At 44.7% G+C, this 25,721-nt stretch overlaps 1 protein-coding gene and 1 long non-coding RNA gene across 8 annotated transcripts in view; one reads left to right on the top strand and one right to left on the bottom strand.

The window, feature by feature from the left end:
* Positions 1–10,068: 10,068 nt before the first annotated feature.
* LOC310758749 (uncharacterized protein) overlaps positions 10,069–25,721 on the bottom strand; it is an 18,067-nt gene continuing 2,414 nt past the window's right edge. The window contains exons 1-7 of one of the 6 annotated variants that reach the window (XM_083605672.1): positions 22,231–22,494; positions 21,871–22,042; positions 19,411–19,540; positions 17,756–17,797; positions 14,051–14,092; positions 11,786–11,833; positions 10,069–10,181 (exon numbers count right to left, since the gene is read on the bottom strand). In XM_083605672.1, coding sequence (XP_083461798.1) covers positions 10,169–10,181; positions 11,786–11,833; positions 14,051–14,092; positions 17,756–17,797; positions 19,411–19,540; positions 21,871–21,928 — 333 coding nt within the window. In that variant the 5' untranslated portion in view covers positions 21,929–22,042; positions 22,231–22,494 and the 3' untranslated portion in view covers positions 10,069–10,168. Of the gene's footprint in view, positions 10,182–11,785; positions 11,834–14,050; positions 14,093–17,755; positions 17,798–19,410; positions 19,541–21,870; positions 22,043–22,230; positions 22,495–25,721 lie in introns of those variants that run through there. The other 5 variants (XM_083605673.1, XM_083605671.1, XM_083605674.1 and 2 more) reach the window with 5 other exon arrangements.
* Positions 22,605–25,721, top strand: part of LOC310758801 — a 16,431-nt gene continuing 13,314 nt past the window's right edge. The window contains exon 1 of one of the 2 annotated variants that reach the window (XR_014545922.1): positions 22,605–25,200. This is a non-coding gene — a long non-coding RNA (uncharacterized lncRNA). The remainder of the gene's footprint in view (positions 25,201–25,721) is intronic. The other variant, XR_014545923.1, reaches the window with a different exon arrangement.

The raw sequence follows: 25,721 nt of genomic DNA, 5'->3' as shown, positions 1-25,721 counted from the left end.
CCAGAGCGGGGCAGCATAAGCAAGCACGGCAACCACTTTTGCCTTGAACACCTTTAGGGCCGAGGGAACATGCAAAGCTCCGTCCGAAAAGAAGAATTGGAGGAGCGCATATGACAAGGTTTTGGCCTTATTAAGTAGGTGTTGAATTTGAGCTTTCCACCCCAGATTGTTTTGAAAAATAACTCCTAGGTATTGTAATTTTAGGACTTGCTCTATTTTTGCTCCACCAAGCTTCCATTTGTATAATCTCCGGCTTCTAGAGAAGATCAGAATCTTGGACTTGGCATGGTTGATGGTTAATTGATTGAGTTGACAATACGTGGCAAAGATCTTCAGAGCTCTGGTTAGTCCAACACGTGTATAAGATAGAATTACCGCGTCGTCCACATATAAAAGGAGTGGGCAGCGGTAATCCGCTAGTCTAGGCGCGTGTGTACTTGGGGATGAGTTGACTAGGGGTGCTCGCATGTCGCTGATGAATAGGTTGAATAGGCAGGGAGCCAATATACATCCTTGGCGCACTCCCTTGTTTATTGGTATCGAATTTGTAAGGTCGCCCGCTGGAGTGAATCTCACTCTGGCAAGGGTACCTTCGTGGAGCTGGCTTATGAGCCATAAGAGTCTTCTATCAATGCCCTGTTTCGCAAGTTTCTCCCAAAGAATATTTCTAGGAACGCTGTCAAAGGCTGCCTTTAGATCTAAGAAGGCAGCACAGAGGTAGCCCCGGGGGGGGGAGGAGTACTTCCGTGCCAGATGATAAAGAACTATCGCATGATCGGTTGTAGAGCGTTTAGTTCTGAACCCTGCTTGTTCGTGGCCAATCTGGTTAGTCTCATCTACCCATCGCAATAATTTAGTCATCAAAAAGCTGGCATAAATTTTCCCTATGATCGAAAGGAGGCTGATGTTACGGTAGTTTTCCGGCTCCGTTGGAGAACCTTTTTTATGGATTGGTACAATAATGGCCTCCTTCCATATTTTGGGGATGAGACCGGAAGCGTTGATTGCATCGAAGGTTTTGGCCAAGATGCCGGCCCACCATTGTGGGTGTAGTTTGATGGCTTCAGCAGGGATCAGGTCGGGCCCAGGGGCTTTGCCCGGTTTCAGCTGAGCTATTAACTTGGCTATTTCGTCAGGATCGGTGGGAGGCCAAATAGGTAGGTGGGTAAACAGGTGCATCAGATGGTCGGAGGGAGCATCTGCCTGTGAGAAGCATTTCTTCAGGAACCGTTCCCATGTCGGTGCAGAGATGACTGCCCTTGGGGAATTCCTCCCCCTTCTGTTAATCAAAGACCAGAATTCCCTGGATCTGTGTGGTTTTGAAGCAGTAATCAAAGCCTGCCAACGATTATGTTGCCACTCACGCTTGGCAATTTTCTGTGTGCGTTTGTAAACTTGCTTGGCTTGTGCATAGCTAGCTGGCAGAGTAGATGCATCGAAACAGATAGTAAGTACCCTAAGACATGTTTGAGGTGAACAGGGATGCCAGAGACTCATGGGTCAAGATGCAGATCACTTTTGAGGTTAACCTATGCCACTTGGGTTTTTAAGGCCCTGAAGAGGCATGAATCAGGAATAGGTAAAGGTAAAAGGTAAAGGACCCCTGGACGGTTAAGTCCAGTCAAAGGCGACTATGGGGTTGTGGTGCTCATCTCGCTTTCAGGCCAAGGGATCCGGTGTTTGTCCACAGACAGCTTTCTGGGTTATGTGGCCAGCATGACTAAACCGTTTCTGGCACAACGGGACACTGATGGAAACCAGAGCGCACGGAAACGCCGTTGACCTTCCCACCACAGCAGTACCCATTTATCTACTGGAACTGGTGTGCTTTTGAACTGCTAGGTTGGCAGAAGCTGGGACAGAGCAACGGGAGCTCACTCCGTCATGGGGATTTGAACTACCAACCTTCTGATCAGCAAGCCCAAGAGGCTCAGTAGTTTGACCACCTTGTCACCTGTGTCCTACATGAATCAGGAATACCTCCATCCTCACCTTAAGGGTGTGGCGGGGGAAGAGTTGGATTTCTAGGCCAATGTTACTCCATTGTAGACTGAGGAGCCGGACAGAGTTTGAGGATATTTCCCCACATATAGTTTTACTTCCATGTTCTTGTGTTATATATTTAAGTGGTCCAAGTTTCACCGCATGTTTGTATCATGCTTCATTATTTTCAATCTCAAAAAAACAACAAACAAACAAACCCCACCTCTGACTAGGTATGAGGGAGGAAATCATTCAGAGAGCACAGCTTCTTTAAAATTCACACTTCTCTGAATTTTGCTGTGCAATTGTCCAACCAAACAAGGTGTACAAAAAAGGGATATGCTAGAGAATTGTGTGCACAAAAATAAATCTATTGGTGAAATTAGCTTACACAAATGCATTATGGGGATTGATGGGGGGATGTGTATAGTATGGGAAAGGCACAGAAAATTTGTACAAATTTCCACATGAGTTTCTTTAATACACCACACACACACACACACTGATGTGCAAATAGGGCCAGTGGAACTTAAATAAGGAAACAATGAGAAATGGAAAGAAACAAAAGTTTATGGATTCATCCACCCATAAGTCTGGTACAAGTCATTTCTTTTGTTCCTGAAAAGGAACCAACTTTGATTAACTGTAGATTGTGCCTCCATGGTACATGTCTTCCCAGGCATGGTCATTTCATTTGCACATTGTGATACTAAAACCAGTGGGTTGCATCCAACCTGCTCATGCTATCAGCACAAGGATTTCTGCTTGCCCCTCTGTCCATGCACCCCTGAAATAGATTTCGGGATACCATGGAATGCACATGGGGAGAGGAGATGGGGAAAATTTCCACTGGGCAAAGGATAAACCCTTTTATGGATGGAATGAGTTAGTTGGATACCACCCAAAGCATGAATCAACTTTCACTCTTGCAAGTGCATATGCCGTTAAAACATTTCTGTGAAGTTAGCGTTTCCTGAATGGGGAAGAACCACCTCAAGCTGACATTTTGCATTGAAATGGCGAGTGGGTTTGAAGTGAGATCAGCCTCTTCTTGGAACTTTCCAAGCTCTACCTCGGAACAATTGATCCCTGCAAGGGAAAACATGCGTGCTCAGTATACAGCTTAGGATACTGCCATCTCAGAGTTGAGACACATGCCCTATTCATACATTCAAAATAATATTGTGTTAGTAAGGTAAAGGTAAAGGGACCCCTGACCATTAGGTCCAGTCGTGACCGACTCTGGGGTGGTGGCGCTCATCTCGCTTTATTGGCCGAGGGAGCCAGCGTACAGCTTCCAGGTCATGTGGCCAGCATGACTAAGCTGCTTCTGGCAAACCAGAGCAGCGTACGGAAATGCCATTTACCTTCTGGCTGGAGCGGTACCTATTTATCTACTCGACTTTGACATGCTTTCGAACTGCTAAATTGGCAGGAGCAGGGACCGAGCAATAGGAGCTCACCCCGTCGTGGGGATTCGAACCGCCGACCTTCTGATCGGCAAGCCCTAGGCTCTGTGGTTTAACCCACAGCGCCACCAGACATGGCAATTTGTCTCTATTAATCTTGAAGAAAGATAGTGGGAGGTTTTATTTACCCTTTGATGTCAATCTTTTGGTAGCACTGATCCGTTTTCAAGGTTCTAAAGCTTTTTAGTTAGAGAAATCAGAAGGAAAACCCTCATAGCTCCATCCCTGGACTGAAAGTCCCCTGTACTCATGCATTTTAGACTCTTGAAAATCAAGATTCTAAAAGGAAATGAGATTCCCCACTTCCTTTTTTTTTAATTGCTAATTACAATAACTGAAAACAAACAGAGTAAACAACATTAACAAAACAAAAAAGAACTAAAGAAAAAAGAAAAACAGCCACAAATGAAAAAGTAAAAATATCAATCCATAATACAAAAGTCCAAACCAAAATTACATATAATCTTGATTTCCCTCCACCTGTATATGACCTCCTTCTCTCATTTTAAGTTTGATTGTTGTGTTATTAATCTTATTTTACCTTTATACCTCTTATAACCAATTCCTTCTTATCTTTACCTTGCAAATTTCATTCATTGCATATCAATATATTTATACCATAACAACATTTTTTCATATACTCCTTTACACAATCCCGCTCCTCTATCAGTTTTTGGTCTGTTTGTCCTCTTATCACAGCCATAAGTCTTGCTAAAACTATATATTCACAAAATTTAGTTTGTTGCTCTCTTATTGAAGGGATCGCCACCCCCTTCCAGTTTTTTGCTATAAGCATTCTGGCAGCAGCTGTTGCAAATAAGAATACTTTTTTCTTAGTCGCAGGAATGTCGTTTGTAATTATTCTCAAAAGGAACGCTTCTGGTTCTTTATTACATGACATTTTAAGCATTTTTAAAAGTTCCTCTTGCATAGTACTCCAAAATTGTTTAATATGCACGCATTCCCACCATATATGGTACATCGTTCCGGTTTCTTTTTTGCATCTCCAACACGTATTAGATTTTGATTTATATGTTTTAGCCAATTTAACCGGGTTAAGTAACATTGGTATATCATTTTCATTATATTTTCTCTGATTGTGAAGCATGCTGTAAACTTAATATCATGTTTCCACAATTTCTCCCATTGTTCCAATTGAATTGTGTGACCTATATTTAATTGTATGATCTAGATATAGAGACTCCCGACTTCCATTGCTTGGAAGGCAATTGAAACATCATGGAAGGCAATTGAAATAGCAATGGTCCCACAGACATAGCCCACTCCCAAATTAATGCAAACATAAAAGGCCTGAGGTGGTTTGAGGTGTATTAGCAATATAGTGCAGGGGGGAAATGATGTACAAGAGGGGATATATATATATATATATATATACCATATTTTTTGCTCTATAAGACTCACTTTTTCCCTCCTAAAAAGTAAGGGGAAATGTGTGTACGTCTTATGGAGCAAATGCAGGCTGCACAGCTATCACAGAAGCCAGAACAGCAAGAGGGATTGCTGCTTTCACTGCGCAGCGATCCCTCTTGCTCTTCTGGCTTCTGAGATTCAGAATATTTTTTTTTCTTGTTTTCCTCTTCGTTTGCATTATGAAAACATTTTACAGGACTCGGGGGCAGGGAGAGTTGTCAGCGAATATAAATGCCATCTCAGATATCTGAAGCTACTCACTTTTTTCCTTTTTTTCCTTTTATTTTTTTTCTTTTTTACAATTTATTGTACACACAAACAAGTCAGTGGGATGCAACGGGGTACTCACTTTTTGCAGCAAATTTTCTTTCTAGTGCATCTTCCAATCAAGAATGCAGGATACTTACAAGCTCCCTTTGTAGGACGGACGCAGTGGCCTTTGTGATGCACACATTTTCTCCTATTGTTTATCATAGTGAATCCTGCACAAATGAAGGTGGGACAATCTTTCTAAAATAATAGTAACAATAATAATAATCTCCCCGCACACTTTTCTGTCGTCTTCCTGATTTCAGAAAGTTTCATATGCATGATGCTTGTCAGTGTTCCCTCCAGCATTTCTCCTAATTTATTATTTTCGTGACTTAATTTCTATATATAACTGAATGCAACTGATTCCATTTCCTCTTCTTTGCTGCACTTTAAATACAGTTGCATGTTTTTCAGTCTCTTTAAACTGTACACGGGTTTTGATTTTGCTCCAGAGCAAAATTAAAAGCTGGAGACGAAAGTTCAAAATCAAGCAAATAAATAAATAAACTAACCACAGAAGCTTATGGGTCAGTATTGCAATTATGATTAGACTTTAGAAAGTCACATTATGGGTGCTTTCTTCATGCTGAGTTTGAATTCCTAGGGCCTTTTGGTGTGGGGTTGCCTGGGTGGTGCCTGGTGATCAGGGCTGTCTTTAGCAGATGTGACGCCAGGGTGCAAATATCTGCTCAGTGCCCCCAAATTACCATGGATGGGGGGGGGCGAAGCTGTGCACTGCCAGCCACTGGGGGGCGCAACTCTCCCCCATGTCGCTGCAGGACAGCAATCCCCTCAGAGGCTTGGGAGGGAAGCTGCATGCCCGCCAATCATGTAGTTGGCAGGGCGCATCTTCCATCCTAAGCTTTTGCAGGGACCGCTCAACTTCCACGGAGGCTTCGGAGACAAGCTACAGGCCCGCCAGCCATATGGTTGACGGGGTGCAGCTGGCAGACATGCAGGGAAAGGGGAGGCCGCTGGCAAAGCCGCGCAGCTCCCCCACTCACTGGGGCGCCCCTGAGAGGCCGGCGCCCTGGCGCAATGCACCACTAAGCCACATGGGAAAGACGGCTCTGCTGGTGATGAAATGGCTGTACTCGCCTCCATGCCTATGAGGTTTACCTTTAGTGAAGCAGCTGCCTTGGGTGAGGGAAGCCAGAGAGGAGGTACCCCCATAGGCTCATAGGCTCGCCATCCACCCTGCTGCCTCTGATGCTGGTTTCTGATGAGATCTCACAATATTTCACTGCACTCTCATGAGATGTCATTAGTCTCTGCTTTGTGGGTGCCACCAAGCAGCTCAGGTAAGGGGGGGCTTCAGCAGCAGCACAATGGCACATTCCAGTTTCACCTCAGGTGGCAAAATGAGACCTTTGGGTATAGGGCAGTATATCAATTCAATACATAAATAAATAAATACTCCCGGATCCCCATCTATCTCTATCCCTAGAATCAACAACAACACCTTGAAGATCTCGGGCCCCAAGGAAATTAGACTGGCCTCGACTAGAGCCAGGGCCTTTTTGGCCATGGCCCCGGCCTGGTGGAACCCTCTCCCACAAGAGACCAGGGCCCTGTGGGATTTGACATCTTTCCGCAGGGCCTGCAAGACGGAGATGTTCCGCCTGGCCTTTAGGCAGGATGCAGTTTGACTTACTTTCCTGTGAATAAAACAAGCCCAAAGGAGGCCCCCAACCTAAGGATACCAATTTTTTTTTTCAATGAATCCGGGGACACTTATTGTTTGCTATGTACATATAAATGCTGAGAAAGCTGTAAATCTGGGTACTGTCCCCGGGAAACGGGGACGTCTGGTAACCTTACCCCAACCCACTCACAGGTCCTTGTATGATCAGTGGAAACAATTGGTCCTGGCAAATATTAGCCACTCTCAATTCCAACCTGATAATTGCCACCTGCCCATGTTTTAATTATTTGATGTCTGTTTTTATGCATATTGTGTTGTTTTTATGATGTTAGCTGCTCTGAGCCTGGCCTCATCCAGGGAGGGCAGGATACAAATTAAATTTTGTCATCATCATCATCATCATCATCATAGAATTTTAGACAAATTTTCAGCTTGTCAATAAACTGTGGTGCACAGAACTGGATACAGGATTTCAGATATGGTCTGACCAAGGCAGGATAGAGTGATACTATTACTTTCCTTGATCTGGACACTTGATCTGGACACTGTCGAAGAGCTGTTCGACAGTGGAATTTGCTGCCAAGGAGTGTGGTGGAGTCTCCTTCTTTGGAGGTCTTTAAGCAGAGGCTTGACAACCATATGTCAGGAGTGCTCTGATGGTGTTTCCTGCTTGACAGGGGGTTGGACTCGATGGCCCTTGTGGTCTCTTCCAACTCTATGATTCTATGATTCTATGATTCTATGACTTTTGTTGATGCTGTCAGAAATTTCCTTAGCTTCTTTTTTCTTTTTCTTTTTCTTTTTCTTTTTCTTTTTCTTTTTCTTTTTCTTTTTCTTTTTCTTTTTCTTTTTGTTACTGCATTACTCTATTGACTCTTGTTAAGCTTGTGGTCTACTAAGATCCCTAGATCTGTTTCACATGCAGCGCAGTTGAGTCAGGGGCCTTTTATATATTAGAGCACCTGATTATTCCTGCCTACGTATAGAACCTTACATTTGTCCCTAATGGAAATTCATTTTGTTGGTTAAGGCCATCTTGAATCCTGGTTTTGTCTTCTGAGGTATCAACTACCTCTCCTAGTTTGGTGTCATCTGCAGATTCATTGAACATTCCTTCTATTCCTTCATACAAGTAATTTTTAAAATGTTGAATAGCACAGAATAACCATGCAACACCCCACTTTTCCCACACAGTAGTTAGCAATGTAACAAAACTACCATCAAGCACAGCTCTCCCATGCTAGGGTGCAATCCTATGCCTGGTTACCTGGAAGTAAATTCTGATCAAAATTGGTGGGATTTACTTTGCTGTTAATAAATGCAAATTCAGACTGTTAGATGGGGAAGATTTTGAGTCAGTGCAAAATAGGACTTATAGTGCTTTACGTAGGAAGGAAACTAAAAGCACTACATGCATTTACCATACATTTCTTAGGGTCTTTCTTTCTTTCTTTCTTTCTTTCTTTCTTTCTTTCTTAGGAAAAACTTACCTGGCTCAATAAAAAGCACCAGGAAGAAGACAGAAAAGAGTATATAACAGATCTTCATAGTGATGGAAAATTAGCAGTGGATATTTGTCTGGGAAACCTGCATCTGAGGGGACAAGGATTGCAGAAGATGGAAGCAACTGTGACTTAGTTGAGCCTCTTAAGTTTAGGAAATGCTTATTGGTATATTTTGCTAGTTCCACAGCCCTTCAGTAGGAAGTTCTTTCACGAGCTACCCACCGTGACAGCCAAATGGAGACATGTTGTGCAGAAGCAATATGGTTCTGAAAACGAGATGCTAGAGGCAAGCAAGGCATGATGTTGGCTATGACCTTCATGCTTCGCTTGGGCACGGAAGTAATTTGTGAGTCACTCTTGTAATCCTCCCAAACTCCCCTTGCTGATATCACAGAGGATATTGTCACTGGTGCGTTTAAGGGTCTCTGCTTTGTTCTCTTCCTCTTTACTGCCTTTTCTGCACTGAAAATGTTAACCCTCCCCTCACTCTCTCCTACTTAGCAGTATCCATGTATCCACGTAGTTTTCAGAAATGTTCGTAGCTGCTTTTATCTGTCACAATGCATTCAATGTTTACATTGGGGGAGGAAGCTCCTCTGCTCTCCTTTGTTCCATTGAAGTCCCCAAGAGGGTCTGCTTTAGGCACTTATTCTCCTCTCCCTTCCCTCCCTCTGTAGTCTCCTTGGGAGGTCTCATTAAATCCTAGCGCTTTCAGTACCATCAATATGCAAACAATACCCAGCTCTATATAGAATCACAGAATTTTAGAGCTGGAAATGACCCCAAGGGTCATCTAGTCCAATCCCCTGCAATACAGGATTTTCTACCAAATCATACATGACAGATGGCCATCCAACCTCTGCTTAAAAACCTTCAGTGAAGGAGAATCCACCACCTTCCAAGGGAGTCCATTCTGCTGTCAAAGGCCCAACAGAGACTCCATTTCCTCAGGGTCTTGCGAAAGGATAATGTTAAACAACAATTGATGAACTCCTTTTGCCGGTCCACAATAGAAAGTGTCCTTTCATATTGTATCACAGTGTAATATGCTGGCTTGACAGCCACGGACAGAAAGTCTCTACAGAGGGTGGTGAATACAGCACATGATATCATGGGCTGTCCCATGTGTCCACTAGATGACATCACAAGGGATCGTTGCCTTAGGAGAGCGAGAAAAATTCTCAGGGATTACTCACACCCGGCCATCATCTCTTTAATCTTCTACCCTCGGGCAGGAGATATAGAAATATAATCAGCCGTACCAACAGGCTAAAAAATAGCTTCTATCCGTGGGCTGTTAGGCTGTTGAATGGAAAATAACATAGCGAAATTGACTTGTGAGATGGTGTGTTGTTCGATAACAGATTGAGTGTTTGGGTGGGGAGGGAGGCTCGTTTAATTTCATTGTACACAGGTTGTACAATGACAATAAAGGTATCATCATCATCATAAGAAAGTTCTTCCTGATGTTTTGCTGGAATCTCTTTTCTTTGTAACTTGAATCCATTGGTTCGACTCCTAGCCTCTGGAGCAGGAGAGGGCAAGCTTGCTCCATCGTCCATGTAACAAACCTTTAGATATTACATATCTACCCCAGACCTGTCTCCCTGCATCTATTCTCTTATCAACCCCAGCAAAAACACCATATGATTTTGTCTCTGTCCATTCATGAGCAACTCAACAACTGGGGTTATTTCCTTGCCATAAAATAAGACAACATGGATCTTTTTATAACTACAATTTATTTTGAACAAAGAAAAAAATCAGGAAGGTGAACCAGGACTCTTTGATTATTTCATTCTTGATATGAATCTGAGCTTTCCTTACAATCCACCCCTGTAAAAAGAAATAAGGGAGAAATGATATTGAGATCCACATAAGTATGGGACTAAACTTCATTCTATCCTATTTCTCTGCGGATTTTTAAGGGCAAATCCATATAGCTCCTCAAAAATCTGGGCATAGATCATTACATCAGGGGAAATGGCTTGCAAAAATGTGCATATTAGTCAAAACTGTAAACAAAAATGTCTTTTTCCAGAGAAATTTGCGCTAAAATGTTGGTGAATATTCATTGGAATTTGTTACGGCAAAATTCTGCAGAAATATGGAGTAATGAATGTAATTTTGATTTTGTTTTTTAAGAGAAACTGAGAAGACCGAAATCGACAGATCCATCTGTCCCTAGTAGCAAGTCCACTTGGGAGTGGCAGATCTTGATAAGGAGAATTGTACATGAAATACATAAAATCAGTGGTTTTTTCTGGGGGGACTCAGGGGTACGCAGACCCCTAAACATTTTGTGAATCTAAGTTTGGCCTCATTCATTATGAGTAGGAAAATGAGAGTACCCCCTAAACTTTTGTTTTAGAAAAAAGCAGTGCATAAAATGCATGTGTGACATATAAAACTTCCAAGGAGAGCTTCAGAAAGATGTGTCACTTTATGTGGGACTGGCTTCATCTGTTTCAAATTGTGCATCAACAGAGCTCTGCTCACTAGCTGGCTGCTATGAAGAGATTATTTTAAAAAGAAAGGACTCAGGCATCCCTTAAAAGGTAAAGGTAAAGGACCCTTGACAGTTAAGTCCAGTTGCAGAGGACTCTGGGGTTCCAGCACTCATCTCGCTTTACAGGCCGAGGGAGCTGGTGTTGGTCCACAGACAGTTTTTCCGGGTCATGTGGCCAGCATGACTAAGCCGCTTCTGGCGCAACAGAACACCAAAACTAGAGCACCAAACGGAAATGCCGTTTACCTTCCTGCCACATCAGTACCTATTTATCTACTTGTACTGGCATGCTTTCGAACTGCTAGGTTGGCAGGAGCTGGGACCGAGCAATGGGAGCTCCCCCCATTGCGGGGATTCGAACCGCCGACCTTCTGATCGGCAAGCCCAAGAGGCTCAGTGTTTTAGACCACTGTAGGAGTGACTCCACCTCCATCATTCTACCTGGACACTGAGGTCCAGTGCCGAGGGCCTTCTAGCAGTTCTCTCACTGCGAGAAGCCAAGTTACAGGGAACCAGGCAGAGGGCCTTCTCGGTAGTGGCGCCCGCCTGCCCACATTTCAAAAAGAACAACTACCAGACTTTTAGAAGACATCTGAAGTCCTGTTTAGGGAAGCTTTTAATGTTTGATGCATTCCTGTATTTTAATATTTTGTTGGAAGCCACCCAGAGTCTCTGGGGAAGCCCAGCCAGATGGGTGGGGTATAAATAACTTATTATTATTATTATTATTATTATTATTATTATTATTATTATTAAGACCACAGCACCTCAGGCATCCCTTAGGCCACCTCATACTGGGGATCCACAAGAGAGTGGGAACAGGGCCATGTTCTGATCCCAGAAAAAATCCCAGTTCTGGTCTGGGTACATTGGATCAGGCATGCTAACGTGGAGTCACAGCTTGCCAGATTGCTTCCCCACACCTACTCACATGTGATGAGAACTGCTGTGCTGAATTCTGACAGAAACAGTGTGTTTTCTGCAAAAAAACAACAGATAGGGGAATATAGACATAAATGGAATGGTTGCTTATTATTGTCATTCTCATTTACTATTTTAAAATGTTCAGGTTAGAAAATATCAGAACTTTCTACAGAAAACAAACGAACGAAAACCCATACTGTTAATATAACATCACGACACTAGGTGATGATCAATGCACAGTGGTTAAGATTTCGTTCAGAAAAAGGCTTGGGTAAATGAAAAAGACCTGCATGTCTCTGAAAGAGCAGGTGCTTGGAACACGACTTATCTCAGAAGGTAATGAAGTCAAGTTTTCAAGGGGCCACAACAATGAACCTTGCTGCTAGTGGAAACAAGGTGAATAGTAGCCAAGAAAATCGTCAGCCATGGAAAAAAATATTTTATTTTTTATTTATTTCATTAAATTTATACATTGGTCAATTGTAAAAAAAAAAAAAATACCCTCAAATGGGGAAAATCACAACTCTACTTTAAAACATACAAAAGTTAAAATACTAAAACATATGAAACATATTAAAATCAACTCAACTTTCTAAGCATCTGGGTCGGTTAGTCTAAACTGGAATGTTTTAAAAAGGTAAAGGTAAAGGGACCCCTGACCATTAAGTCCAGTCGCGGACGACTCTGGGGTTGCAGCACTCATCTCACTTTATTGGCCAAGGGAGCTGGCGTACAGCTTCCGGGTCATGTGGCCAGCATGACTAAGCCGCTTCTGGCGAACCAGAGCAGCGCATGGAAACACCGTTTACCTTCCTGCCAGAGCGGTACCTATTTATCTACTTGCACTTTGACGTGATTTTGAACTGCTAGGTTGGCAGGAGCAGGGACCGAGTAATGGGAGCTCACCCCGTCATGGGGATTCAAACTGCCAACCTTCTGATCAGCAAGCCCTAGGCTCTGTGGTTTAACCCACAGCACCACCTGCATCCCTTGGAATGTTTCAACAGGTGCCAAAAAGTGTACAATGAAGACACCTGCTTCAATAGGCAGGGAGTTCCAAAGGGTAGGAACTAACCAATCGAGTTCTTACAAATGCAGAATGCAGGTATTACAAGACAACTTAGTAGTGTCAATTCTGCCGATTGGAATGGTCGAGTGGGCACATGTGGGGTAAGACAATTTTGTAGGTAAACTGGTCCCAAGTTGTTAAGGACTTTATATGCTAATAGTAACACCTTGAACTTGGTCCAGTAGCAAATCGGCAAAGGTGGCCAAGGAGGGGACTAAGGAAGGAGGCTGGCTCTCAGGTAGATGTGACTTAATGGGTACAAAAATGGAAGAGAGAAATAGTTGTTGGGCTTCAGATCAAAGGATAAGGCAACTCCTTTCATCTCATGATATAACTTTTAATATTTACTTTTGGTTCTCAGATTGCATGTATGCAGATCCCTGTCCTACAGAATTGTTCTCATCCCATGTTTTATAGAATGGGTAGGCAAACTAAGGCATGGGGGCTGGATCCAGCCCAGTCGCCTTCTCAGTCCGACCCACAAACAGTCTGGGAATCAGCGTGTTTTTACATAAGTAGAACGTGTCCTTTTATTTAAAATGAATCTCTGGGTGATTTGTGGGGCCTGCCTGGTGTTTTGACATGAGCAGAATGTGTGCTTTTATTTAAAATGCAGCTCTGGGTTATTTGTTGGGCATAGAAATTCGTTCGTGTGGGTTTTCCCCCCCAAAATATAGTCCGCCCCCCACAAGGTCTGAGGGGCAGTGGACCAGCCCCCTGCTGAAAAAGTTTGCTGACCCCTGTTTTATAGATTTCTTTGACAACAAATTTTGACATTTGTGTTCAATTGGATCATCCTTGGACTCATGGTTGTGTTGTTTTTGGAACACAGCAGTTTTGTTATCTCACTCTGAATTCCACAGGGCTGAGAAGGTCCAGCAGATCTCTGGTTTTGTTGGGGGGTTCCCAACTAGTCCCCATCCACAGATCTGCCAAAGACACATTGCAGTATCTTCCGTAACCCTGCAGTGTCTCAGCCAACAGAGCTGAGCTTGTTGGATCTTATGTCAGTGTAAACCCTGAAAATGGGCATTCCAAGGGCATGGTGGGGTTGAGAAAGGAGGGAAAGGGGGCTTATTCTGGCTCCTAAACCATGTGCCCTGGGAACCTAAACTGAACAGGCAAAGAGGGTAGTCTAATGCAAAAGTCACAATAGAAATCAGTCGGCATGGCCCAATACTTAGCAACTGGGCACAGTCTCACCTGGTGGCCCCATCAGAATGAGATTTGACTTGTTCTTTCTTCCTGAAATGGGAAACAGTTGATTGCCTTTTAGCCAACCAGGCCGAACATATACACAAATTCCCTGTTTATAAACATTCCCCCATGAAAGCAGCCAATGAATTCATTTTCACCTGCGGAATCTTCAGGTGCAGTCAATAGCTTTCACTTCTCCGTAACCTTTTTAACAAATATGGCAATTCTGTGTGATGCATTATAATCTGTACCCACCAACAGAAAGAGTTTTACTTAAAGGGGAGTGTGGTGGTTAAGGGTTAAACCTCCTGAATGTCCTACATCTGGGGAGGAGCTTCCCAGGAAGTGGAAGCTGCGTTGTTCTTTGTCTGTCTCTGTGTAAAAAGCACTTTCGATTTTGGTGGAGAGAGAGAGAGAAACACACAGCATGTGTCCGAGTTCCGATGGAACTGTTTGCTGTTTTGCTTGCTGTAAATAAACGCTGTTAAGAAAGAACAGTGAGTGGACCCTTTTTTCCTTCTTCTCATACGGAAGCAACCGCTGCTCAGCTCTGCAGCTGCCTGGAAGCAGATTTATTGCACCGCGGAAGTGTGCCGGACAGGCAGTAAAGTTCACAGGTTATGGGCCGTTCATTTTGCTGCTAAGTGTGAGAAAGGAATGTTACGTCCAAGTACAGCTTTGAAATCCTGCCAGACGCTGAGGCAGTCAAGATTTCGCTGGTGAAGTGGAGCTGAAGGAAGCATCTTTGAGCACCGGCCAGCAGAAGCGTGAGTAAGCTATAGCCCCGGGAAAGATGGCTCAGGCTCCAGAGGCTTTCACCTTGCCTTTTGAAAGGCTGACTGGTCCCAATTGGGAGGAGTGGTCCATAAGGATGAAGTACTGGCTGTTGGGAGAACAGCTCTGGAATTGCATGCAAACCCCACCACCTCAGGCTAGTGAGACAGTTTCTGAGGCAGAAGTGGCTGCAGCTCTGGAAAGGGATCAGAGTGTCCTGAGCATGCTGAGAGCAAGCGTGGACGCTTGGCTGTTGCCGAACCTTGAGGAGATCAAGGAGGCCCGGGTCACTTGGCAGGCACTGCAGAAGGCGTGTGTAGCCACAGTGGGAGCCAAAGACCGAGAGGGGGCCGTGAGCCCAGTGGGGGCTGAAAGCCATGTTTCTGGAAGCTGTTTTTATGCTTCAACACATCTTTGTGATGGACAGGAACAGAGGTAGAGAGCTGAGAGGAAAGCAGTCGCAGGCTGTTCCTCTGGAAACTGTGCACCCAGGACTGAGGGTGCAGGGAGAAGCTGTGAGAGCTCTGCAAAAGCCTTTGTCTCCAAAAGATGTTTTCAGTGTGGAAGTACTGGTCATCTCGTGAGAGACTGTCCTGCAGAGGCGCAGCAGGAAGGGCCCAAGGCCGTCTCCCGGAGCAAGCAGATTAAGACCTCTGCAAAGCATGGGAAGAATGCCAAAAGTTCCAACTGGTTGAGCGCAAGGAGTCAACAACATTGTTTCATCTAGCAGCTTTTATGGCTGTTGTGAAACCCAAACAGGAAGCCAGTCTCTCCTTTGTTGTTGACACTGGAGCCACGCACACTTTAGTGCCCTCAGCTGGACTTCTTTGGAACTGCAAGACTGTGCAAAGTGGAATATATGTGTCACTGGCAAATGGAAGCAGAAGGCCACTGACTCAGTCTGGGACCCTTTATTGTTCGTTCCTAGATCATGATGTTCAGGCTTTTGTGGTTCCAGAAATAGCCAACTGCCTTTTATCCATGTCTGCTCTAGTAGCTGGTGGTTTCTGTGTTCAGTTTGCAAATAACAAGTGTTCTTCTTCCAGGAATGGGAAGCAGCTTTTCAGTGTTGAGTGCAAGAATAGGCTGTTTGTGGTTGAGATGCCTATTGCTGGTGATGACCCCCCTGAGGTAACACAGGTGCAGTGTGCAAACATCCCACCACATGATGGCTGTTCCCATCTATGGCACCGCAGACTCGTTCATTCGAGTTGGTCCTATGTCAAGAAGGCCCCAGAGTGTGCAGAGGGGTGGAAACTAAAGGGATGTGATAAGTTTCTGGATTGCAGAGCCTGTAAGCAATTCAAAGTGAAAACATGCTCATATCCCAGGTCGAGCAGAGAGACAAGCAAGCCTTTTGAGCTGGTCCATGCAGATTTGTGTGGGCCTATGGCGGTAGCATCTCTGGGTGGGTCTAAATACATTTTGCTTCTCTTGGATGATTTTTCGAGGAACTCTTGGGTTTTTCCGATAAAACACAAAGGGGAAGCCACTGCATTGATTAAGGATTGGATCACAGTGGTAGAGTTGCAATTTTCTGCCAAATCGGTTAGCTTTCAGAGCAATAGAGGGGCGGAGTTTACTGGGTCTGCACTGCAGAGTTTCTTCCGCCAGAAGGGAATCAGTCACAGGCTGACAGCACCACACAGTCCTCAACAGAATGGTGTTGCTGAACGCGAGAACAGAACACTACAAGAGGCCGTGGCTGCCATGCTGTTTGACGCAGGACTCCCACCACACTTTTGGGCTGAATGTTGGAAATCTGCGGCTTTTGTGAAGAATCACGTGTTTAATTCAGCTGTAGGGGACACGCCCTATTTTCTGCTGCACGGTAAGAAGCCCAAAGTGCATTTCTTACGTGCTTTTGGCTGTGAGGCTTGGGTCCTCATCCCAAAGGCCAAACGCAGAAAGGGTGGACCAAGGTCCAGGAAGATGATCTTTGTGGGATATGAACCTGGGTCCAAAGCATGGTGGTTCACATATCCTGATGGCAATCAGTCCCGGCTGCTAGTGAGCAGCAGTGCTGAATTTTGTGAGCAAAGTGGGTGGACACGCATACATGGTAACCCAGATGTTCTTTCAGAACAGTTTCTTGACTCAGATGAGGAGGAAGAGGAGGGAACTGAACCTGTTGCTGAGGAACAGAGTCCAGAGCAACAGAGTCCAGAGCAGTAGCGGCCCAAAGCCCCTCCAAGGGGGTGGCCTAGAACCCCTCCACTGTCAAGTCTGAGCCAAAGAGTGAGCCATCCTCGCCCGCAGGTCCAGCTGTGAGGTTCAAAAGATGCAGCAGGTCAGAGGGGGAGTTCTCTAACACTGGGGATGGTCTGGCTGGCCCTAGTGGGTCAGAGGGGGTACCAGAGTTTACGCTGAGATCAGCCAGCACCACTAAGGGTAAGCCACCTGACAAGTTTGAAGCCACAAGTGTGTGGGTTGGTGTGGCTAGGTGTGAACCTGAAACTTTGAGGATGTACAGAAGCTGCCTCAGGAAGAAGCCAGCAAATGGCATGAGGCAATGCAGAAGGAGATGAGCGCAATGGAGTCTCTAGGTGTGTTCTCCCTCACAACGTTGCCAACTAGCAAACAGGCTATGAGTAGCAGGTGGGTTTATCGCCTTAAACCCACAGAATCTGGAGAACCACAGTACAAGGCTAGGTTAGTTGCCAGAGGGTTCACGCAGTGGGAGAAGCTGCATTACACAGAGGTGTATGCTCCCACCTCTGTGCATGCTCTTAGCTGTTGCTGCACAAAGAGGTTGGGAGATGAGCCACTTTGATGTGGGGTTGAGAAAGGAAGGAAAGGGGGCTTATTCTGGCTCCTAAACCATGTGCCTTGTGAACCTGGCATAAACTGAACAGGCAAAGAGGGTGGTCTAATGCAAAAGTCACAATAGAAATCAGTCGGCATGGCCCAATACTTAGTAACTGGGCACAGTCTCACCTGGTGGTCCCATCAGAATGAGATTTGACGTGTTCTTCCTTCCTGAAATGGGAAAATAGTTGATTGCCTTTTAGCCAACCAGGCCGAACATATATACAAATTCATGCGTGCAAAATACATTATCACAAAAACCCTGTTTATAAACATTCCCCCATGAAAGCAGCCAATGAATTCATTTTCACCTGCGGAATCTTCAGGTGCAGTCAATAGCTTTCACTTCTCCGTAACCTTTTTATTATTATTATTATTATTATTTATTTATTTACGGCTATTAGCCCATAAATAACCTTTTTAACAAATATGACAATTCTGTGTGATGCATTATAAACTGTACCCACCAACAGAAAGAGTTTTACTTAAAGGGGAGTCATTACTAAGTCCTAACGTCAGGGGATCCAGATAACGTGTCCTTGGGTGTGATTATAGGTGACACTCTGCTAAGAAAAGTACCATGTCCTGCTCCTTAAGGAAGCTGCTTGGGTAATATCTACCCAGCCTGTTCTAATCCCTCTAGTACCTCTTCACCTCAACCAGCTGAAGAGGGAGGCTTAGCACTGGTGGGGCATAGGACCACCTCATGAGAAGAGAAGACTCCCTGGAAAAGACCCTGATGTTGGGAAATATGGAGGGCACAAGGAGAAGGGGATGACAGAGGGCGAGATGGTTGGACAGTGTTCTCGAAGCTACCAGCATGAGTTTGACCAAACTGCGGGAGGCAGTGGAAGACAGGAGTGCCTGGCGTGCTCTGGTCCATGGGGTCACGAAGAGTCGGACATGACTAAACGACTAAACAACAACAGCAACAGGGCTACATTCCATGTTCTGTCCACCTCCACTCCCTTTCTTCTCCCTTTCTGCAGCTCCTCTCCAGCAGACCCCGTATTGAGAGCAGCAGTGGTGGCCAGCTGAGAAGAGAATGCCAACCATCAAGCAGAAGGCAGCCCCATCAGAAGCAGCCAGGGCTGTGCCAGCCAGGAAACATGCATAGCCATTGTCCTCTGCCCTTGTGGAACAACTCTCACCACCCCAAGCCCTCCAATCTCTGGTGCCAGTTGCAGCAGAGGGATGTGGGATGTCACTCTCCTGTGAGAAGTGGCAGGGCTGGGTGGTCAGGCACAGTTGCTGTTCCTGTTGGGGATACCCATCCTCCCTGCCAGGGCCTGATGGCAATGGGGAGAGCAAGGGTGCCTCCACTGGCATGCCCAAGACCTCTGCCCTGTTCAGCCCCTCCCTCAGATGCTGGCAGGATTGTCAGCTCATGTAGCCAACAGAAACCACAAAGTCAAGTGCTTCAGGCAGGACATAACCATCACCTAACTGCTGGTTCTGTGATAGTGTTGGGGAGCTGGCAGGGTGGCTGCAGGTGATAGTGATGTCAATGTGAATTTCAGGGCGCAGTGGATGGGGGTGCTGCTGTTACTTTCAGCTGGTTGAATGCCCTCCACCTGAGCATTCTGCAGATCTGCTAGGACATGGCTGCTGCAGCAGCTGCAGGGACTGGAAGTTGCCCCCCTCCTCCACCATCTAATTCAGGTGGTAGTGTGGGATGAGAGCTGGCTGCAGCTACATTGGCCAGTCCTTCGGGTGGGGCATAGGACACTCAGGATCTTATGGAGCCATAGAATTGTAGATGACCCTGAGGCATCCTATCTCACCTTTTACAGCATATCTTCAAACTGTCACATTTTCCAAGCATGTCATAAAAGGGTAAGCACTTGTCCCATCGAAAACATTTACCCTTATTAATGCTTATGCAGTCATGGGAACCATAAACTTTAGAGACCACTGCAAAATGAGAGGAAGAAAGGGAAGAGTCAACCTTTATGGCTAGCATACAATAGATTGAGAACTAACTTCCTCATGAGCATCTGACCCTATTATTCAGGCATTGGATTAAATGTGTGTGTGTGTGTGTGTGTGTGTGTGTGTGTTTGCGTGTATTGAAAGATGAGTGATGCTGCAATCTGTGGTGGCTGATAAAAACTCAGACCTTCATGTGATGGGTGCAAGGTCTGAAGTGGGGCTATCTGTGTGTTCTGCTGGGTGCACTAGGAGACCTCCCTTTGGATGTGAATCTCAATTGCGCAGTTTCAAATTGCAGGAAGGTTTCTGAGTGGCTTCAGCTTAACACATGCAGACCCCCTCTTCAGACATTCCTGCTCAAGACAGGAGGGTCAGAGGTGGAGCTATGCAGGTTCATTGGATGGGGATAGGGCAATCCAGCCAGGTGGACAGGGTATAAAATCAGCAGCAGCAGCAGCCGCCATTGAGAATCGGGGGAGAAAATTGTGAAACTACCTAAGCTGCAGTTTCTGAAACAATGCAGAAACAACAACAACAAAAAAGCCATCCTTCAAGAGTCATACTTCTCTTAAATATGTGGTGTGGTTTCAACCAGCCTTCGTAATGGATGCCAATGAACTGAAAAGCTCAATCCAGATCAGACTGAGGAACTGTTAGTGGGAGATTGCTTGCTCTTGATGGGGTTACACTTCCTTTGAAGGAGCGGGTAGGCAGCTTGGGGATACTTCTAGATCCACTGCTGTTACTTGGGGGTCGGATTGCAGAGTGCCTTCTATTAGCTTCAGTTGGTGGCTTAGCTGTGCCCCATCTGGGCAGGGATAGCCTAACTACTGTTGTCTATGCTCTGGTAACCTCTTTACTGCAACACGATACACATGGAACTGCCTCTGGAGATGGTTCTGGAGCATCATCTGGTGCAGAATTCATTGGCCAGGTTGCACACTGGGACAAAATGGTTTGAGCATGTTACTCCAAATCTGACCCAACAACACTGCCTGCAAATTGATTTCCAGGCCCAATTCAAAGTGCTTAAATGGCTCAGGACCACAATACCTCAAGGACTGTCTCTCTCATATGAACCTACCCAGACTCTCTGATAACCCTCTTAGGCCCTTCTTCATGAGCTTCCTCCACAAGAAGTCTGGAGCGTGGCAACACAAGAATGGCATTTTCTGTGGTGGCTTCCCATTCATGGAATGCTCTCCCCATGGAGGCTTGGCTGGTGCCATCATTATATATCTTTACATGCCAGACAAAAACTTTCCTCTGTTAACCAGGTCTATGGCATTTAACTACCTGTGGCCTTTTAGAAGTGGGTGTGATGTTTCTTAGGTGTTTCTCTACCCCCTCCCCCCCATTTTTAATCCTTCTTTGTGGGTTTGTTTGTATGTTTGGCTGGTTGGTTGGTTTTGATTTACCCTGGGTTGACTTGGGTAAAATAAAATGACTAATAAATTCAATTATTATTATTAATAATAGCATGGTAATGTATGCATACATTGGTAAAATTGCACACTAAAATACATTATATTACAGGGAAGTTCATGGAATTCAGAACTATGGAGAAATGAATTTAAGATTATGGAAGAATGAGAAACCAAAATGAAATGGAAAGGTTTGTACACTTTACATGCTTTGACCCCCTACCCCTCATGTTTTTTGAATGTTTGAATAGGCTATTGACTTTTATTTCCCTTGTTGCATAACTCCTTTATTATTTTAAATGTCATTTGTTAATCAATGAAATGGTAAAAGATAGAATCACAAGGAAATAAAGAAATGCTCAGTGTTACAGCAGGTTGAAAACAGCACAATAGCATCATCATTGAACTTACTGTTCCAAAATGTTACCCAAATAAATCCATTTTTCTCACAAATCTGTTAAGTTATATTATTTTGTAAAAAGTTAGCTTAATCATAGTTACTGTGAAACAAATTTTATCAGTACTTCTGTGTGATGAAGATGGTGATGATAGCCCACTCTTCACCAGTAGGTTTCAAGGTGAGTTAAAGCAATTTGAAATCCAGTTACAAACACATCACAGTCATAGGAACAGAATGGGTCCTGAAAACACACATCTCAGGTGTCAAGAGGTGTAAAGGGTTGCATCCTCCTCATTTGCCAAAAGTGGTATAGTGAAGATGCCAGATGCACTTCGGTTGGACGGGAATTCCACAATTTAGGGGCTACAACAGAGAAGGGTCTCACTTGGGCAACTATCAGATGTTGCCTTTAACTCTCAAAGTCCTAACTAGCTTGGGACCCAGAGCTTCATTTTGTTTAGAACAGCTTGAAACCCATAATATCTTACCTGGAGAAGCCCAAGATGTCAATAAAAGAACAGCAAACAAAAGCCCAAAGAACTTCATGGCTGTTTTCCTTTGAGTTCTCTGTTTTTCTGTTGCAACCAAGTCAGGTGAATTGGTGATGGAAGCTCTGAGGGGGAGGCAGGAATGGATCAGATGAGGATGAAACAACTGAAACTCAATAAAAACAAGAAAGAGATTTTAATACATGTGTAGTAACATGCAGAACTGATTGAGACAAGTTGGTCCATCAGCTCCAGCCATGTTGGCTGATGTTGATGGGATTTGGAATTCAACAACATTTTGGAGGGTGGGAACAGATTCCCCATCACTGTTGAAACACACTAAGCACCTTTGAATCTTACCTGCCAACTTCAGATAGTCCTTGCACATCTGCCTGTCTGTGAACAGCAAGAACAGAATTCCTAGAAGGGGTTTGAATGCAATGCTATAAGGAACCAGATGACAATATGGTCTCTATGGAAGCTGCTTCTGAAACTGAGCCTCTGTTTTCAGACACAGTAGTCCTCTGAAGCTTGGTTGCTTGGGGAAGGGTTCAAGCAATGAAGACATTGAAACCATGTCTTGCTTATGGACTTCCCAGAAAATTTTGAATGACTAGCTCTGGAAATAGAATGCTGAAGCAAATGGACTCTTGACCATATTCAGCATTGTTCTGCTTATGTTCTTAGAACATAAAAAGAGCCTGTTGGACCAGGCCAAGTGCAGCACTCTGTTCATGGGCAGCCAGATGCTTGTGGGAAACTCACAAGCAGGATTTGAGCATGAGACCTATCCTGCAGTTTCTAGCAATTGATACTTCAGAAGTATTGCTGCCTCTTAACTGTGGAGGCAGGGACTCGGGTGGCGCTGTGGGTTAAACCACAGAGCCTAGGACTTGCCGATCAAAAGGTCAGCGGTTCGAATCCCCACAACGGGGTGAGCTCCCGTTGCTCGGTCCCTGCTCCTGCCAACCTAGCAGTTCGAAAGCACATCAAAGTGCAAGTGGATAAATAGGTACCGCTCTGGTGGGAAGGTAAACGGTGTTTCCGTGCCCTGCTCTGGTTCACCAGAAGCGACTTAGTCATGCTGGCACATGACCCGGAAGCTGTACGCCGGCTCCCTCAGCCAGTAAAGCGAGATGAGTGCCGCAACCCCAGTGTAGGTCACGACTGGACCTAAGGGTCAGGGATCCCTTTACCTTTACCTAACTGTGAAGGCAGAGCATAGCCATTATGGCAAGTAGCCTTCAATAGTCCTCTCCACCATGGGTTTCTCTAATCATCTTTTAAAGTCATCCAAGTTGGTGGCCATCACTCCTGTAGGAGCAGGCTCCTACATGATAAGCCGTGCATGATAAAGTACTGCTTTTAATCTGTCCAGAATTGTCCAACATTTGGCTTCATTGTACATCCACAAGCTGTAGTGTTATGAGAGAAGGAGAAAGACTTTTCTCTATTCATTGTTCCATGCCATCTTTATTCAAAAAACTTCTATCATGTCAAGTCTTACTTGCTTTTTCTCTAAACTAAAAAGTCCCATATACTGTAAACTTTGCTCACATGGGAATATGGTTTCTGGGACCTCACAACCACATGCCCCATGTCATTTGTGCCAACATGTACCATGACCACTGCTGCCACTCCATAGGCAATATCCACTATGCTTGCTCCAAGCTGTCAATTCACCCTGCCGTCTGTATTGATGTTCTGGATTACCCACAGCCAGGATCCCTCCACCCACAGAGAGTATCATTGGCACAAAAGGATAGCTGTTTGTCCCACAAAGAATGAGTCCCTTCTCAGGAAATGTGCTGCTTCCTTATACCCTTACTCTTCCTGAATGCAAGGGAGCTATGGTTGTTGGAGTGGGACACAGCTATAACTTCTCTGACTCTTATTTTTTCCAGGCCTCAAGGGAACAAACCTGTTCCTGTAGAGCCCTGAGCTCATTGTACCTTAAACACACTCAGGAACAATATATTTCGGAACCTGGGGCAAACCACAAAATGGCACCTTTCACCCCACTAGACAGGGAAGAAGAGAGGAGTGAAGATCTATATCAGGAACAAGGGGAGTGGGTGAAATTAAATCAACCCAAACCAATGGCTGAAATTGGAATTGTGGCAGGGGGAAAGGGGTCTGATGTGAATCATGCAAGGGCAGCTACATGATACTTCCTGCAGAGTATAATTGGCATGATGTTTACTGACTTTTGAAAGAATGAGTTTAATGGATGTGGCATTATGTAAGCACATTATTCTAGAAGTAATGAGGAAGAGGAAATATTGGAAGTATAGGAACAGGAAGAGAAGAAATTAAACATTAAGGTGAAGTGGTGCAGATATAATTTTAAGGTGAATTTGTCGCATTGATATTCACTTTTCCTCCAGTGTGCTCAAGACTGTATATGTCCTACGGTGCCCAGACAAACCGCTATCAAAGAAATGACAAGTCCTAAAAGTGCATACCCGCACAAAGGCTGCTATATCCCTAAACTCCAGATCAAGTTAAAAACGCGCCTGTCCTAATACCAAGCGTTGGGACACCAAACTTCTTGCTTGTACAACTATCTACTATAGGTAAAAAGGTAAAGGTGAAGGACCCATGACAGATAAGTCCAGTCCACAGATGACTCTGGGATTGCAGCACTCATCTGGCTTTACTGACCGAGGGAGCTGGCGTTTGTCCACAGACAGTTTTTCTGGGTCATGTGGCCAGCATGACTAAGCTGCTTATGGCGAAACCAGAGCAGCGCACAGAAACACCATTTACCTTCCCGCCGGAGTGGTACCTATTTATCTACTCACACTTTTTTGGCGTGCTTTCAAACTGCTAGGTTGGCAGGAGCTGGGACTGAGCAACGGGAGCGCACCCCGTCATGGGGATTCAAACCACCAACCTTCTGATCGGCAAGCCCAAAAGGCTCAGTGGTTTAGACCACAGCGCCACCTGCGTCCCTATCTACTATGGGTATTACCCATTTATTCCTATTCCATGCTTTCTTTCTTTCCAGTTTCCAATTCAGGGGCTAGCCCTTCCATTAAGCAAACTGAGGGAACTGCCGCAGGCAGGATGCATGTGGGGGCAGCAAAATGGCACCCCCCATGGACCACTGTTTGCCTATTCACCCCCTCCACTGGAAACCACAGGAAGGGAGAGTACAGTTGTACCAAGGTCCTGTTTGGGGGTTTCGCACATGCATCTTGTTGTCAACTATGAGAACAGAATGCTAGACCATTGACCTGATCCAGCAGGCTTCTTTTCTCTTCAGTAAGTAGATCTGCAATGCTCCTGTTGCCATCTGCACTGGAATCCATGTAGCAAGAAGTGATGGTATGTAGGGCTGGATGATATATCAACATATCATACAAAACCAGTTTGAAGTTTATGTTGTGATATCGGTTTCATAATTTTTGACCTGGCAATATATCATGAATCATGGTGTATCTCTGTGCATTGTGCAAAAATCACAATGCAGGGGAAACCATGAAGCCAGGCAATGCCTCTACATAGCTCCATCCTTATTTCATACAGCCTGATATATTGTGATATTTTGTGATTTATGATGATATATCAGACAGTGTGATAAATTGTTGTTTAGGTGGTGATATATCACACTGTTGAAAACCAGATATTGCCCAGCCCTAGATGTTTGCCTCTACATAATTTAATCCTTATTTCAGACATCATGATATATAGATATACCACAATGTTTAGCTGATGATATATTGTGATGCTGAAAATCAGATATCGCCCAGCCTTAATGGGGAGAGAGGAGTGCGAGTGAAGGCCCTATTCTTTTCTCAGGCAACATCAAAGAAAAGAACATTATGTTTCTCTGTATGCATACCTAT

This window comes from Podarcis filfolensis, assembly GCF_964270895.1.
Source record: "Podarcis filfolensis genome assembly, chromosome: 3".
Taxonomy (NCBI): domain Eukaryota; kingdom Metazoa; phylum Chordata; class Lepidosauria; order Squamata; family Lacertidae; genus Podarcis; species Podarcis filfolensis.
The sequence above is the reverse complement of the archived record's forward strand: the minus strand, read 5'-3'. Positions and strand labels throughout refer to the sequence as shown.